Source organism: Lagopus leucura, unplaced genomic scaffold (assembly GCF_019238085.1).
Source record: "Lagopus leucura isolate 7727_CA_CO unplaced genomic scaffold, USGS_WTPT01 Super-Scaffold_100001, whole genome shotgun sequence".
In the NCBI taxonomy this organism is placed as follows: Eukaryota; Metazoa; Chordata; class Aves; order Galliformes; family Phasianidae; genus Lagopus; species Lagopus leucura.
In genome coordinates, this window is record NW_024962262.1 from 98,463,068 (window position 1) to 98,480,819 (window position 17,752).

General features: G+C 48.2%; 1 protein-coding gene across 1 annotated transcript in view; it reads left to right on the forward strand.

The window, feature by feature from the left end:
- The window catches only part of MAB21L3 (mab-21 like 3), a 40,955-nt gene extending 23,512 nt beyond the window's left edge, over window positions 1–17,443 (forward strand). The window contains exon 12 of the mRNA XM_042867805.1: window positions 16,627–17,443. Within this exon, the coding sequence (XP_042723739.1) occupies window positions 16,627–16,659 (33 nt within the window). The 3' untranslated portion in view covers window positions 16,660–17,443. The remainder of the gene's footprint in view (window positions 1–16,626) is intronic.
- Window positions 17,444–17,752: the final 309 nt, after the last annotated feature.

The following is a 17,752-nucleotide window of genomic DNA, read 5'->3' on the forward strand; positions in this document are numbered from 1 at the left end:
ATTTCAGCCTGGTTACCAGGACTTAGAAATCACTGAGGATCAAAATGAAGAGCTCAATGCTGCTAATGTCAGTGGCCATATTCAAAGAAGATGATCTGGATATTGTTCACATCTCTGATTCCTCAGTGGTCATTGCCTTAAAGAGCTTTTGCTTCCTCATCCCTCACCCAGTAAAGGATGTCTTCTTCCAGAATTAATGCTTCAGCCTGGGGGAGAAGGACAAGGCGGGATCTCAGTTGTGTGGTCCTTTTTGTGCTGTTCTCCTGCATCAGATCCCACCCCTGGGAATGCCCTCCAAGTTGCTTTTCCACTAGTAAACGTGTTGCATGGAACTGTTTTGAACAGGTAACTCCTCTTGTTAAACCTCTGTGCTTCAGGCTTACTTATAAAAGGAGCCTGAGTGGCAATGTCTCGATGGCACAGCTTAAAGCATAGCTTCCCTGTTTCTGGTGAGCAGAACTGTTCCTGTACTTCCATCTTAGGAGCACAGAGATGTCAGTCTACCAAGCACAGTCAGAGGGCTGTGACTAGAAAGTAACATCTCCCAGTGTATCTTGATTTGTGTTGTGGTTGTGGTGTGTAGATTCTGAAGCTGGAAGAGGGCAAAAGCAGTTTGGAAGGACAGTGAAAAACCATCCAGAACTCTTTATCTCAAATTTGATATTTTAGAGCACTGATGCATGTCTCCATTTGGGTTTAGTGGAAGATACAACCTCCCTCTGTAGCCGGGGGCAGAAGGTGTTTCAGTGGTGGTACCCTACCCTGGCTGCAGCTGTGTATCAGTGCCCTCACCTGCTGCAGCTCACAGCCAGATAAGAAATGGCATCATTTGCAGAGCTACAGGATGGCAGCACTGTTGCTCTGCCCCAGCCCCTTTAGCTGCCAGGAATGAATCAGCAAAGCCAGCAAGTGAGCCCAGAGAGATGGAGCCCTGCTTGGAGCCAAGTCTGACAACTTTTTTCTTTTTTCTTGCTGCAGGAAATTCCGTTGTGACTATTTAAAACAGTAGCTGCAGTGCTACTGACTACAAAGCACAGAACCATCCCTAGCTTCTTCTCCAGAACAGCAAGTCACAGCCACTAATTAAGGGTGAGGAAAAAGGCTTTCAAGGAAGAATTAGTATAAGAATTAGGGGCTGGATACAAGGAATAATTTAATCTGAGGGATGGATGGGAAGTATGATATATACTATCACCTAGTATAGGTCAGGTTGTGGGAATGTTTTTGTGTGGTGGTGATGATGGAAGAGGTCTCTATTTCAAATGCCTTTTGCAAATGTAGCTGTTGCATCTTTTTATCACAGTTAGCTTTCTGCAAGCAGTTTTTAATTTATGCTGATTATAAACTCACGGCCTTACTCTACAATCCTCCTCTCAAGAAGGATACAGCAATGTGGCTTGGCTACAGAATGCAGAGACCATTCCCTTTCTCCCTTCTTAAAATTAGTTTCTTGAGCACTTGCTGGCTCCCACAGGCACTATCGGGGAAAGAAAACTCTTGACAGGACGAGGGATTCTTTCTTCACCGGTGGGTGCTGGGAGCCTCCTACAGACCCAGGGCACTCTCAGCACTCGCCACGGGAACTCTGCTCCCTCCAGCGGAAACCTCGATAGGAAATCTGTTGCTCTGTTATGAAGGAAAACCGTGCGAAACTACAACTTTTACACTGCGGTTATGTCACTAGAGGGCAATCTCGCTCTCAAAAACGCGCACCTCACATTCAGGATCTTACTCTCAGAATCGGGATCCTATTCGTTTTCATCGGACTGAAAAGCAGATGATCCCAATAAATCCACCTCTAAATCCCGTTGCCAAAAAGGAGGGAAGGCAAGGGACTAAGGGAGGGCCTTCTAATAAGTAGCAAGGCTCAGTTAGAAACAAGTAAGTCCGTAAATTCTGGGAACCACTCCAAGGGAGAGAATATGGATTTACTGCTTTCTGCAGCAGGAGATGGGCCGGCAGCAATTCCCAGCAGCCTTGTTTCAGGGGCAGCACCAAGAGGCAGAGAGCAGGAGGGTGCTGGGCAGGAGACAGCTACCACCCCACCTCTCTGTCCATGGGGCTGGGCTATGCACCTGCTGATGAGCCAACAACCGTGGAATCAGCTCCCTGGCAACTCTCTTTCTCTCCTTTTTCTGCCCCAAGAAATATGTTCTCCAAGCACAGCTTTCTGATGTCATTCCGTCAGTTTGGGTGGTCAGTTCTGACTTTGCATCACCTCTCCTTGACGTCATAGGCACCACGTGTGCACAGTGCCCAGTACAGACCCTGTCCTCATGCTCCTCTTTGAGTTGAGTGACACTGAAATCAGACTACCTTGCAAACCGTGTTCCTGGTGGAGCAGCCCTGCCCCTCTAGGGCATGGAGAGTTATAGATGAGACAACAAGCTAATTCTGCCCGCTTAGTAGATGTTTCCTTCTCCACGAATGTTAGGGTTGCTGTTTTTAAGGATAAACATTGCTTTTTATAGAGTCATAGATTGGCTTGGGTTGGAAGGGGTCTCAAAGGTTATCTAGTTCCAATGCCCTGCCATGGGCAGGGCTATCACTTACCAGATCAGGCTGCCCAGGACACCATCCAGCCTGGCCTTGAACACTTCCAGGAATAGGGCACCCAAAGCTTCTCTAGGCAGCCTGTGCCAGTGCTTTTCTCACGATGCAGGTGATAGTTCCGTTGTGCTCCAGGAAACACCTTTTGGTCAGAGCTTGGCTTTGAAGGCAACTCCTGGGTAGGTGATGAGGAACGCACAGATCCTACTGGCACCAAGACTGTTGAGAGAGTGCAGGATATGTTTTCCACGGAAAAGATCCTCTAGCATCCCCTAGCAACCTCACAAATAAAAATTACAAGGAAACATACCAAGGAAAGAATTAATCAGACTGAGAGGCTTTATAGCAATTAGAAGAAAGAATGGCATCTTCTCATCATCCAGCTCTCCTGAATGGTGATAATTACCATTTGCACAATTCTGGTGTGTGCCAGTTAGAGTTTTCTGGATTAAAATGCTAAATGTATTCTTGTTTCTTTCCTTAGAGAAGCTACTCTTGGACTTGGGCACCTGCACAGGTCAACAGCTCAAAGAAATGTACTTCTTCCTGTCAGCAGGGCAGTGCTTTGCATTGCAGGGTCATCTGATTCCAAGCTAGGAACCAGTTGCCTCTGGCTCATCACTTATTTGCTCTTGCCTTGGAGGAGATCAGGCATTGGAGTCTTCTGATCTGCCCTGCATTTGTACTGCAGCAAACCAGGCAGCCAAATTTCTTCTGCTGCAGCTTCAGCAGCCAATACAGCACCAGCATGGCTGGTAATGATATGAAAAGACAACACCAATCAGAAGACTATTTTTAAAAATACTTCTAGCAAAAAGAATTTTTAAGGAAATGAATATGGATTCCTGTTGATCCCCTTTTAAGCGGGTGAGAAAACCGGATTGAGTGATCTCATCGGTCACTGAATCCCATCATCTGCTCTTTCTGATCCTTATCTGCAAATGAACCAAGAGCTGTTTCAAAGGCCTCCAGATACTCAGCCCCTGCTTCTTCAGCAGACAGTTTCAGGTCTGCACAGATCATCGGAAGCTTTCTTTGAACTTTCAGCCCGAATTCATTCAACAGCCAGCACTGTGGTTTTGCACCAGTACAGACTCAAGATGCCACTCTTCCTCCATAGGGTTTGCTGTCTGTACAACCATCAGAGGAATAATCATAATCTCCCTTGTTTTAGCAGAGCATGACCAGATATGCCAATTCCTGAGGTCCCTTTTTCTCTGCTAAAATCTGTGTTCCAGCCTTGCTGTGCTCCTTTTTCAAGTGTAATTCACCTGAGTGGGAATGACTGGGGTGCTCTGCAGAGTTCTAGATGAGGTGTCTTCAGCACCTCCTGTAGTGGCTCGCCACTTAAACATGGGATGTGCTACCTCGGTTAGTACTGTGCTGAAAAGAACACCAAAGGGTCAAGTTCCCTTAAAGCATAACTGCAGCTTCAAAGGAGGAGCAGCTATCATCAATGATTTCCTTATTAAACCAGGTTAGGCTAGTTGAAAGGCAGGCCATGGTCCAGTTGTCTTTGAAGTGAACCAAATTTCCAAGGCTGTGAGCCAGCAGCTTCATCATCTCTGTGAGCCCTGAGCTCTGGCCAGAATTGATCTGTCTGTCCCAGCCTGTTCCTCTGTGTCCTCCCCAGCCCGCAGCAGTCTCAGGTCTATGCTTCTTCCCCACTTCTTCTCAACCCATTCGTGGGCACCATCCCTCCTTGCAACACCCGTCTGGCTTGCTACGCCCAGGCTGAGGAGTTTGGCTGTTTTCTAGCTGTGTCATTAAAATATTGCAAGCTGGAGAGGCAAGAGATCAGTGACCAGAGCTAATGGCAGCAAAAAGGATTAAATGAACAATAGGTCTTGAGCATAATTTATGAATGCCATTAACTGCTGAGAGAGAATTACATTATGACTGCAGTTCTGAGGGGGAAGGGTGGTTCTTATCTGGCAGGAAGAAAAAAAAAATGTATGATTGATTGCATTTGGATTAACAAACAATGGTAATATTAATCTATCTTGGGCTGCTACGTTTAGATTAGGTCTAATAACAGCCGAACAAACAGACTGCATTTCCTGCATCTTGCCTTGGACGCCCATGGCCAGCGAGTGTTGTGTTGGTACGTGGAGCTGCGGCCATGCAGCATGCACTGCCCTGCCTAGCAGAGCATGGTTCTCTATCAAAACTCATGCAGAATGCAAACTGTCCAATGCAGTGGTCTGCACTGATCAGGAGGACATCAGTTAGAGGAGTGTTTGGCTGGAGCCCCACAACCCAAGGATGGCAAGGAGCTAACTGCACCCTGGTCTGAAGTAGCATCTCCCTGCTTTGTTTCATAATCAATACAGCATCTCGTTAAATTGCTTAGCTTGGCATCTGGGACCATTTGTCATCACGTGATGCGAGGGATCCTAATCAGATTAAACCTCAGGATCATATTGTGGAGAGAGGGATTAGGCTGGAGAATAAAGCAAAAGCAATTTTGTCTGACAGTGCAGTGGCCTCTCCTTAGGGTGGAGGGGGCGTAGGAAGCCCCTGCGGGAGGGTTGATGTACTGGGGATTTATTTCACCAGCCCCCAGCTCAGTTCTGAGCGGAAGAGGTTCAGTACTGTTGAAGGAAATACAGCCCTGCATGGGGTTGGCTCACTCTGCTTTTCTTCCCAAATGGGACTAGGAGTGAGGGTTTGCCTGGGGAAGGAAAACCCAGGGGATGTAGGGGCTGCCAGGAGCCAAACCCATGCGTGCAGTGAAGCAGTACTTCTGGGTGGGGGATGCCCTGGGCACTGGCTGCTTAGTGCTGGAGCTAAAGCCAATTAGGGGGGTAAAATCTGTACAGAGCACGGCTTTTTCTCAGGGAAACTCCGGGTTCAGAGGAAGTGCAAGCATTCTCCTAGTCACATGCATGCCCCATCACCATCAGTGAAATCAGTGGGAATCTATAAATACACTCACTTGCAAAATGGGGCTAGGCTGACTCCTATCCCGAAAGAAGTAAACAGCTGTCAAAAAAGCAGAGATAATGTGTACATAAATTTTTTACAACTGTACCTAAGACAATTGTAAGCTCTGTTCTCTCACTCCCTGTTACTTGTCCTGGAGATACACTTAATGAATAATATATCCTTTCATCAGCTTGATCCTCTGTTGAGATATGGTGCCGTATTCCTTCCCCTTTGTCTGCTCTCCGTTCCCGGGAGACTAGGCAGTCTAGGGCAGGAGCCTGGCATAGGAAGGATCTTCATTTTCATTGTGCTTCCTGAAGCTTAACAGAATACAAACCCGTAGAAAAACCTCAGAGTGAGGGCAGGAGAGGGGCAGGGCAGCAACCTTGCTCCTGCTGGCTGGGCCTGCGTGGGTACAGCAATGTTCTGAACGGGGGGGAACGCAGCTCTGAGACCTCAGAAGCCCCATGACAGCACATGCTCCCGGCAGCATTCCTGCTGACAAGGGATCAAAGGCATTCCAGGCCTTGCCACAGGTTTTAATGAGATCATATGCAATATGGATACGATAGATAATGAACATAGGGATGTGAAACATAGGCTATATTTCCCTCCCTCGCTCTCTATGCGCACACAGGCACCATGTACTAGGAGCAGAGCCCATGCTCTCTTTCCCCGTGCCCCATGCTGTCAGTGAGACTGCAGACCCTATGAGCAGGGCAGGGCATGAGGTGGAGGAGGCCAACCCAATGGAAGGCCTCTGATCGCCTGCTGACTTTCTCAGACAAAATAGCCTGCCCCCGGGCACTCTCTGTTCCTGCATTAAAGGCTCTTAAGGCATTGATCCTGCAATAGCCCCCAGCACCAAGAGGCCCTGGTCTTTGTCACGTTCATGGGATCGCAGCATGGTTGCTTTTGTTTGCTAGGATTTAATGAGAGCAGAGATTTTCCAGGCAAAAGGAAGGACCACATCTCTGTTTAGATTATTTGATTTCTGTCTTTTACTGAGGAAACCACAGCAAAGGCTGCTCTTGGTGCTCTCAGACTGGATCTCTTTGAAACCTCACCTCACAATCAAAATAAGAAAACAGAAAGCAATGCTTCAATAAATAGTCACTGTTTACATCCCAAACCCATGTAGTTTATGAAAAACATGCTAGCATCCAAAACTGGTGTCTGCTTAGTGAGCTCTGCTTAACACGTGGTTAGTAAACAGGAGGGCACCAGGGTCTGTGTTTTTCAGAACAGGAAATGTCTCAAAATCAAGAAATTTTGGCAAAACTCCATAGTTCTCATACAACATAAAGCAGCACAGGCAGAGCCCTGGCACGCAATTCCCCTTTAGTCTGTGCCCCAAAAGCTGCAGGCATGCCTTTTGGAGGGGCTGATCTGGTATCACAGAATCACAGAATCACAGGGTTGGAAGGGACCTCAAGGATCATGAACCTCCAATCCCCTGCCACATGCAGGGCCATCAACCTCCCCATTTAATACCAGACCAGGCTGCCCAAGGCCCCATCCAACCTGGCCTTGAACACCTCCAGTGACGGGGCATCCACAACCTCTCTCGGCAGCCTGTTCCAGCACCTCACCACTCTCACAGCAAAGAACTTCTGCCTAAATCTTCCCTCCTTCAACTTAAAACCATTTCCCCTTGTCCTGCTGTTATCTACCTTTTCAAACAATTGACTCCCCTCCTGTTTATAGGTAATAGTATCCGCAAACTGCCTGTGTTGAGCCTAGGGGGAAATTTTGCACAGAACTCCTTTCCTTTCTCTTTTCACAGAGAGACAAATCTGTAAGGAAAACTGATATGTCCCAAATTCTGGGGCTTAGCAGACAGAAACCTAATGTTAGCTCAGCAACTTTTAATACTAACATGGCTGTGTGGGAACTGTAGACTGGTTCTTACCTGTGTACATTGGACACAAATCGACTTAAAATCACTCTGTAAGAGGCTGTAGCTATTGATTTTTTCTTTTTTCAGCAGTCTGCTTTTACAAGCTGGAAAAGCCCTGTAACAAAATCCTGGTCAAATGGAATGTGAGTGCCAGAAACATACTTGAAATGTTTGGGATATAAGGTACAAGCTAGTACACTGGGAGAAGATAACCATTAAAATCACCTCTTTTTCTTCCTTCCATTTCAAAGATTTACAGAATCAGGAACGTTGGAAAAGACTGCTAAGATAATCTAGTCCAACCATCAAATCATCCCTACCTTGCCCACTAAACACATCCCTCAGTGCCACATCTACATGTTTCCTGAACACCTCCATGAACAGTGACTTCACCACCCCCCTGGGCAGCTGTGTCACTGCCTCACCACTTTTTTCTGAGAAGAATTTTTTCCTAATATCCAGTATAATCATTGAAAAAGACCAGTAACATCATCTAGTCCAACCACCATCCCCAAAAGCATTCCCAGACCCTCTACTCCCTGGCTATACTCAGTCAGGCTGATTGTGTGTGGCTGCATGTGGGATTGCTTGTCCAAGGGGCAGAGGATGGGAGAGGCTGCCCTTGCTGCCTGCTGGGCTTTGCTGACCTAAGAAACTCATCTCTGAGCCTGCGGCTGCTCCTGACTGCAGAGAAGCTGCTGCTGCTGATCGTGACAATGTGCTGCTCCCTCTGCTGTTATTCGATAATCTTAATGGATATGGGTTTCTATATTTGTCTGTTTGTTTGTTTATATTCTCCCTGGTGATTATGGATGCATCTCTTGTCAATTTGCAGGGCCCTGCCTGCGCAACAGATAGCATTTCTTATGCTTTGGATGTATGTAGACTGCTCCAAAAGTAATGCCTCCTATTTATTTCTATGGAAACTAGCTACGACAGATACAAAAAGCACAATAACAGTATTTGATAGAGCAAATTCTCAGCTAAAAACAGAACAAAACAAAACAAAACACTATTTTTCAGCACTGTCACCACCATTAGCTGTGCACTTTCACCCATGATAAAAAGCAGAGGTGCCCCACTGCTGCTGTTGCCACTGGTGCTGAAATGCACCACCCACCACCTCACTGTGCTGACATCCACTGTTTGGTCTCCATAAACATTCAGCAAGTGTCAATGACTGTCAGTGGAGGCATAGAGTAATCCAGTGATAGCCCTTTGCTTCATCTGCACTTCCATACCAGACATCATTTTGTCAGAATGCCCCTCTGCTGCCATCTGTCACGTGGTAACCACACGTAATGGAATATTGGCAAGAAGGTTCAACCTCTACTGCCATACTAAAAACATCCACTTCTGATGTCATGGGCCAAAATAATAAATTAGGAAGCATTACTTTTGGAGACGCCTCCGTTATTACATTTCATTGCTTTCTGGCTGTAAACGCAAGATCAACATGAGGGGAGCATCATCTCTGCTGCTGCCCTGACCTCAGCTGTCCAGGGCAGGAGTGACTGACTGAAGTGATGACGTATCTCAGACGGAACTGTGAACTGTGCCACATTTACAAGTTTTTCTTCTCTAACCCAGACAGACAGCTGTAGCATTGGGCCTGCCATCGGCTGTCTGCCCAGAGACACAGCAGCAGTGTCTGCTGCATTTGGGCACCCTGCTGTCCCTCATAGTGATGGCTCCAGCAGCTCCAGCTCTGCCCAAGCCTTCCAGGAAAGGCCCTCACTCCTTCCTTCTCCTTCCTTCTCCTCCTGCGCTCCCTGACTTGGAAGGGTATGTTGTCTGTATGTTGTCTACCAGCTGCTCCTCCCTGTCACTGCAGGCTGGTGCCTCACAGCCATGGATTTTAATGTAATACAAAGCTGCATGGTTGTTGCCGTTGTTTTTTCTTTTTGCCACCTGCTTTGATCCAAGCCTAATTTTTCCTCTGTGCTAGCTGTGCCAAGGTGAACAGGCAGGCTTCCCTTTGCAACAAGCACACCGGGTGCCCCCTATCCCTCTGCTGCCTGTGCCCCTCCTTGGCCAAGAACACAGTGTACCTGCTGGGTGCTGCACCCCTGCACTGCCTGCACTGTTCTCTTCCTCAATACAGCACTGAAACTCCGCTCCCTCCCCCTTCATTTAAATGAGTATGTTAGATTTATTGGGCAATGGAAAGTTTCCATTGCAAATGACTCAAATTACGTTGGAAACTGGAATATTTCTCAGCAGCCTTTCACGCTGCTCTCTCTTCTCTCCAGAACAGCTTCCAAACCCACTGAGAAGGGGGGGAAGGGAGGGGGCACAAATTTTGCTGCCCTTTCCCAAGACCCCAGCACAGCCCCCAGCTTGCAGCCTCCATCTGCCAGTATGGGGTCTGGATGCAGCCAGGCACATGGGCCTCCATCGCTCCTCCTCATGCCAGGTTTTCGTCTGGCCGATGAGGTGAACTGGCTCTGTCTTGTCACTGAGTGCCTCCTTAATGCTGTAATCAGATCTGCCAAGTCCAAGTTCCATCCTGTGCCCAGAGAGCAGTGCAGGAGGAACAGGGGTGCCCCAGCCCAGAGCAGTTGGGGGTGATGCTGTCTGAGACCTCATCTGTCTCAAAGAGTGTGCCTATAAATGGAATTATTTCAGAGCAGGGGAAAAGCATTCACCCTTCTTCCACACATGGTGTTACTTAGGGCAGAGCAGCGATTAACATTCAAACACCATTTGCATCCCAATTAATCGCTGGGCGAGGGCAGGCCCCGTGGCAGCAGGTCAGCCCGGCTCTGCCTCAGGGACCTGTGAGACCTACGTGCCTGCAGTGCAGCCAGGCACACTGCTCCCAGTGTGACTCCTTGGTGGCCTTGGGGACATCGCCAAGCCTGGGATGGCAGCCAGGTGCCCATAGGAACCCTCCTGTACTCCACAGCATGGCCCCACAGCATGTTGCTTCCAGACGCAGGCTGCTGCAGAAGATGCTCATGGCTGGCGGCCGAGCCAGCCCCAGGGAGCCCAGAGCACTTGGCCTCTGGCTGATTGACACAATGACTCACATCACCCCATTTTTTCCCAAGAACAAGAGGCGTCACCGAGGCTGAGTCACTTGGGCCCCAGCGGTTTTATGCAAAGTGTGAGGAGCCATCTTGGCTCAGTCCCCAGTGGGAGCACAGCCGGCAGCCAAGGCTGGAGGGGTGGGACCAGCAGCAGTTCTATGCAGCATCACTGCTGGCACACCGCCTGCTGCAGCACGGCTGGAGGCTCGGTGCTGAAGGAGAGATGGACATGGCCCTTCCATGCCCTCTGGGGGCTGGATTTCCACCATGATGAATCCGCATTCATCATGGTGGAAGCGAGAGGCTTCTGGATGAAGTTCTGCAGGGAGATAGAGAGCAAGCTGCACCTTTTGATTTTCTCTCTCCCATCCCCAGTATGTTTGCTGTGCTCCCCTCAGTCTGCATCCCTATCTTTTTCTGCTTCCCACCAGGGTTTTGTTTGTGTTACCTACAGGGAAACTCATAAATCCAGGTTATACCCCTCTGTTCTCGCTTGATAGCGATAATTTCTCCAAACAAATTCTTTGATTTATACTCTTTTGTACATCAAACCTCTGTCAACAATCGTAATTTCATGTAAATCGCTTCCGTGGTTTTCATATCAAATATTACTTCTCCAAACCATAAACAGAAGGGAGAGACTTTGCTCTTTGCTTTCAGCAGGACTGAAACCTGAAGGTGCAGGTGGCTGCTGACGGGCAGCATTACTCCAGCAAAGCCCCAGATCTTGCAGCCATGCAATTATGAAAAACACCCTGTTTTCATTTAAAAATAATAAAATACTTTTCCAGCCCTGGGCTGTGTGGGGGTGAAATGTCAAAAGAAAAAAAACAAGCCTACAACCTCAAATTTCTCAAACTAAGCAGCAAATAAAAACCCCTACAGTTTCCTTTCTAAAAGCCATGATTTTTTTTTAGCCATCTTCATGACACTTTGGAATCTCGCATAGATTTTTTTCTTCCCCAAAAGCTGAAGAGTTGGCAATAAAAAGGAAGCTATTAATCCACCCATCAAGCAGTTCTGAAAATACAACCTGTGGCAAAGTAGCCGACATGGCTGGCGGTGCCAGGATGGCTGCATATACAGTGAGGGAGGAGCCTTCTATATTTAAAAGGCTAACATGGTGGTTTGAGCAGAAAATGAGACAAGTGAGATTGTTAATTAGGAATATAAGCTTCATTTCCTGCAGCTCTGGTACACATCATGTTTTTCTCCAGCCCTTGGCTTCCTCTCCACCTTGATTATTTCATCTTTTTTGTTCATCTTATATTAAATTACAAAGTCTTTGAACAAAGGCTTCATTGACGCCACAGAGCAGCATGGCCAGCTGCAATGCGCTTCTCTGCTCTCCAGATCCCTAAAAGTGCTCTTCAGTGATTGCCAGGACAGACTACAATGGCTTGCACAACTGCCTGATGGTACAATTCAATCTCAGGACACCATTTAATAGCAAAAGATCACCTGGCACCCATGTCCTCAACCAGAAGCTGACATTTCTTTGAGGTACCTTCCAAAATTTTCCCATTCCCAGTGACACTGTGATGTTCTGCCTGTAAGAAGCCAAAATAGTTGACGCTGAAGATTTTAAAATCAAAGAGTTTTGTAACTTGTAGGACTAAAAGAGCCGTATCAAAATTTGGAAGAACAAGAGCTGCTGTGTTGGTCTTGGCTTGCTGTTTGAAGCAGGAATTGCCTGAGGTCTCATCGGGAAGCCAGTCTCCATAAATCCAGACCAATTTTGGCAAATCTGGGAGGCTTGGAAACTACAGATTATTTTTATATGGTCTTAATCATGCGGAAGTAGGAGGGTGGGAAGATGTTAGCTTCCAAGGCATTTGAGGGTTTCCTCATTGCTTACCAAGAGCCCAAGTTTCTCAGAACAGATGTTGCACCCTCTGCTGCATGTGAGCCCCTTAAGGGCAGTGCAGGGGTAGGCATGTGTCCATGCTTTGCGTCACTCACTGCTGACGGCTTACAAGGCTGTGGGGAAGCAGGCAGTACTGGGACAGCCTGTTCTAGACAGAGATTGTCCTGTTCTTTACTTCTGGAGTGAATCTGGATTTCTTTCCTGAAGTTCCAAGGAACACAGTCACCCTTCCTCATGGGAGAACCATGCCTATCTTGTTGGTTGCAAAGTTGGGTGTGATGGATTTGGCAGCTAACACTGCAGAGGTGACCGTGTGCTTGGAACACAATGCCCACGTTTCCAGTGTGGTCTATCCAGTATGTAGCCTAGTTGAGGCAAAACTGGGATCCTGCTGCACAGTCTGTGCAAGAGAAAAGCATGTGGGGTAGCAAGGGAGAGGAAAACATTCACCTCCCCTCTGTAGTGAGGCGGTGAAAGGGTGTTTGGGGCTCAGCGAGCAAGGGCAAAGACTGGATGTGGATAGTGCTGGAGAACTGAATGTTTGAGGGGGATCTGCTCATCTCAGGCTCCCTGTAGTGCTTCCAAATACTATGCTGCACTATCAAGAATAGTAATTCCCTGGTGCAATGATGTTCTTTACCACGTTTTCTCTGGCTTCTTATGTTGCTCCACAGCTGAAAAATCATCCTGCAGTAGCCAGACAGGTAGTTCTCCATCAGAGGCCCTTTACCCTGAACGCCAACCACTTGTAATGCTTTGCACTCCACCTGCAGCCTTACGATTCCTCCCTTCAATAATTCAGCATGTGCTCAGCAGAGACTTGGCTGCCATCCCTGGGGACTTTGCCTCCTGGCATCAGGCAGAGTGGGTGCCACCCCTTCTTTTCCTTGGGAGCGGGCTCACCCCAGCAACCACCAGCAGTACTGCCAGCCCCATCCAAATCCCACTACCTCCATCTTCCTACAAATGGAGGTGCTGAGCTGATTTGCCTTCTGTTGTCCTCTCTGTCCTCTGACTCCTTTGCAGAGTGAAAGGCTCTGTTGTTCCTGGTGCTGGGCATTGCTTTCCAGGTGTACAAAGCCCGCATTAAGGGAGGGCTGCTTATCTCCTGACCTGTGATGGAGACGGCAGTGTGTCCTTGGTTATGTCTGGGTCTGTGCACCATGCCTGAACATGATTGTCTGAGGGTATGTGATAAGATAGCAAGAAACAAGCAGCAGGTACAGGTAATCACAGGTGAGGGAAGACCAAAAATAGCCTGAAAATCTCATCTACCCCCAGGCTGATGTCTAGCAGCGAGCTGGGCACTGCTGCAGTGTGGAGCTAAATCCTAAATGCGGGTGGTCAGAGGAGGATTTAGCACTAGAGAAAATGGGTGGGCACTAAGGGTTACCCCAGGGAAGAAGCTAGAGAACAAAGGATGCTTGGGAAGGGTGCAGGAAATGGGTGCCTTCCTTAGAGATAGGGCGCCCAGCACAGGGCTTGCTCCAGCGTGGGCATCACCACCAGTCTGGGCTGTGTTCGTGACTCTTTCTGCAGTAGTTTTCCACTGGGGTGCATGTGTAAGGCTGGTTATTTTCCAGAAAGTAAGACAGAAATACTGACATCTTCCAGGACCCCCTGGCCATCAGCTGGTGGAGATGACTCATTTATATCTAGTTTTGGGTGCTGCACCTGCCTTTCCTTTCTCTCTCCACCGGCAGAAGCGCTGCATACACACACACTGCCAGCACTGCCAGCCTTCCTGGCCTTCTCTGTCCCCATGGGTGGCATATGGCCATGCAGGGGGGCAAGAGGTGGCCTTCTCCACCCCAGTAGCATCCCCAGAGCCTCCTCCAGCACCTGGTGACAAGCTCACAGAGAAATGGGTAAAGAGGGATAAGGGCTGGCAGAGCTGCAGGGAAAGTGGGCAGTAAAGCTTACTGGCCCCACAGGACAGGGCTCCCGGCCAGGCAGCCTGCCCTCCTCCTGCCTCCTTGGCCGCATCCAGACTGCAGACAGCCGCTGCTTTCAGCACTGAGACCCACCCAGCACGGCCGCACTCATTTATAGATGGTTGTCTGCCCTTGGCTGTCTTACAACATGTTGTAGGGAAAACTTCCATGAAAGAAGTCTTTTTTTTAAAAAAAGGTGACCTGCACAAGCCCAAAACCAACAGCCTAGAAATGCAGGCTCATTAACCTCTCCTAGCATAATGAGGAGAGAAAGTACGTAGGTTCTCTTTGAAAGTAACACCTCCTATTTATTTTCTTGGAAAATACTACAGATACAAAGAACACAATAACAGTATTTGATAGAGCAAATTCTCAGCTACAAAACACTGTTTTTCAACATTGTCACCATCTTAGCTGAGCGTGTTCACCAGTCATGAACAAGAGCCTGCATGCCATGCTCGTAAAAATCTGCACCCACAGCAGCACCCCATTGCTGCTGTTCCCTCTGCTAGAGCACACTACCCACCACCTCACTCTGCTGACATCCACTGTTTGGTCTCCATAAATGTTTTGAGAGTGTCGATGAATGTCAGTGGGGGCCATTTTTGTGCATGGAGGAACTGAGTGGCACCCCTTTGCTTCATCCACACTTCCATGTCAGACATCATTTTGTCAGACTGCCCTTCTGCTGCCATTTGTTGCACAGCAACAACATGTAATGGAATATTGGTGGGAAGGTTCAGCCTCTGCTGCCGTACCACCAACATCTGCTTCTGACACTGTAGGCCAATTAAGTAGGAGGCAATACATTCAGAGCAGCCCTCATATAGTCCTCCCTCAGTCAGGAAATTTTGAGGGTGTTTCCTGGCTGGAGTGGTCTCTTGGACGTTAGAGTCTCTAGGCTTTTGCTATAGGATAGAGCACATCAACCCTATTCCTCTTGGCCTCTTCTTCCTATTTTTCCTCAAGTCTCAGCCTCCAGTGAGGTTCACAGAGCCAGGTCCAGATAAACTGGCTGCCCAGAGAGGCTGTGGATGCCCCATCCCTGGAGGCATTCAAGGTCAGGTTGGATGGGGCTCCAAGCAGCCTGATCTAGTGGCTGGGAACCCTGCCCATGGCAGGATGTTGGAAAAAGATGATCTTAAAGGTCCTCTCCAACCTAATCCATTCTAAGACTCTATAATTTTAACACAGCCCCAGTCCTAACAAGAGCCGCTCACGGTGGTGCTGCCCACAGCAATCCTGGGCACATTTCCTCTTCCCTTCCTGGCTCTGAGGATGGGAAGCTGAAGCCATGGCGCTTGCAGTGACCCACCAGAGTCTGCTCATGGTTGCTTCCTGGAGATGTTGGCTCTATTCCTTGGGCCAATGGAAGGCTTTTGGCACAGGAGCCAAATCAGCGAATGGGAACATCCTCTTGCAAAGCGCAGTGACATCCTGCTATTGTTGGCACCTCTTGGCAGGTTTGTTCAGCTGCTTTGGGCCTATTGACATCCTTGGGCTTTCATCAGCATGTCGGCATTGCCGTAAGGCACACGAGCTTCCTGACTCAGCACCCAAGGAAAGCCCTTTTCTCCTGTTTATGAGCAGGATGTGAAAGTAAAGGAAGTCAAAATACTACACAGGAATCCACTCCAGGCTTTAATCACTACTGTCACTGCTAGAAGATGTGGGGAATGCTGAAAAATAATTCCCATCCCTGTGTAATAGAATGCAGATGTTCAGGTTGTAATCTATCCAGACACCATGACCTCTTGGCTACTGGAAGACGAGCGCTCATCAAAACTCTAGAGCTAAAAAATACTGCTACCACAAGCCTTCAGTAAACGAGGATTGGCTTTGTGCATGGTTATGGGATGAGCAGCAGCTCCAACCTGGACTTTGGATGGGGCAGCATACTGCTATGTGCAAACAGGCAAGGATGGCTGTGGTGCCATGTCCTTGTGTCCCCACGAGCCCAGGTGTGCCACCCTGCAGGTGTACCACTGGGGAAGAATCAACTGGTGCCATCTCAGGTTTTAAGAAGCACAGGACTGAAGTGAGCCCTCCAGATGAGAATCACAGAATCAAAGGGGTTGGAAGAGACCTCAGGAGATCATCTAGTCCAACCCTTCATTGTCCAGTGTCTGCCCACTGTCTTCCCAGGCTGTATTAGCTGCCAGGTCAGGGCGCTATTCTCAGCTGAGTCCTGTGGGACTCAAATGCTTTTGCAGTGCTTTGCATCTTTCCCTATTCTTCCCTCCACTCTCTTGGAAGCGCATGCTCTGCCAGCACAGACAGCTCTGGCAAATCCCAAAATAGCAGAGTTAGATAAATACAGAGGAAAGAGTTTACAAATTTCCAAGTGGGTGACAAACAGCCCTGCTTGCTGGAGAGAGGAGCTTTTTTTAACCAGGCTTTTTCTTCTGTCTGCAGATCCTTTCCTTGCACAAGACAGAAGACAGCTGATTTTTAAAGCAAAGTGGCCTGAAACTTGAAGATTGTCTGACTGACAGAGAGAGAACAAAAGATTTTCTTTGTGGCAAAGACATTCCTGCAAGAGATTGAATGAGCTTAGCCTCAAGTTTCCTCTTTTGCAGATCCCTGGCTCTCAGCCTGCTGACTTCACATCCAAGCTTCTGGAAACGACATGGGCAGACAGTGCTGGGTGAGGGGTCCTCAGATGGGTGTAGCAGGGACAGACAGCACATGGGACAAGGAGACAAGTGGGGCCCTCTACTTGGGACATGTTCCCCTCTGCCCATGCCCTCAGAAGGGTGCAGCTGAGTTGGGACAGGACAAAAGAGGCTAGAGCCATTCTCGTTTTCCTGACAGATCAGTTCTGCATGCTTGCAAATCCTGCAGCAGATCAGCCAAAAGTCCTTCCCAGGTCCCTGTGCTCTCAGTGGCTGGCACAGGGGATAAGACTGCTGTGCCACATTACAATTGCAGCTCAGCTCTCCATGCCAACCTAGACCACAGAGGGGGTGCATACCGGAGATCATGCTAGTGCCTGTTTCAGATAGGGAATTGTTGTCCTAAGGAAATGACCTCTGGTTTTCCAATATCTTTATTGTCAATGAAACAAAAATAACCCGGCCGCTCTCAAGGCAGAACTAAATTTTGCTGTAATTGCTTCACAGCTCCAAATACGCTGTGGCATCTTCCACATGCCTGCTTGGCATGATGCAGCCTCAGCCTCTGCCACCACTGCTCCCACACAGGTGGGGACGGCAAGGGAAGCAGGGCTCCTCCCTCAGATCACATTTATTTTCTTCCCAGAAGAAAAAATAAAAATAAAAAAGACTTTAAAATGGCCACAAGGGAAGGAAAACAGTTGGGTCGGGTTCAAACTGTTGAACAGTAAACAAAAAAAAAAAAACAAAACAAAACAAAAAAAACCACTGCAAGTCTGAAGTGTATTATTTGATAGTTAAAAAACCACAAACTCTGTTGTCTCAGTCTCCTCCTTCTGCTCTCTCTCCCGTTAGTTTCTGGCTTTTCTCAAGCACCTCCCTTTGCTGTCACCACTCAAGAAGGTCACATGAACTCCATTTCATCT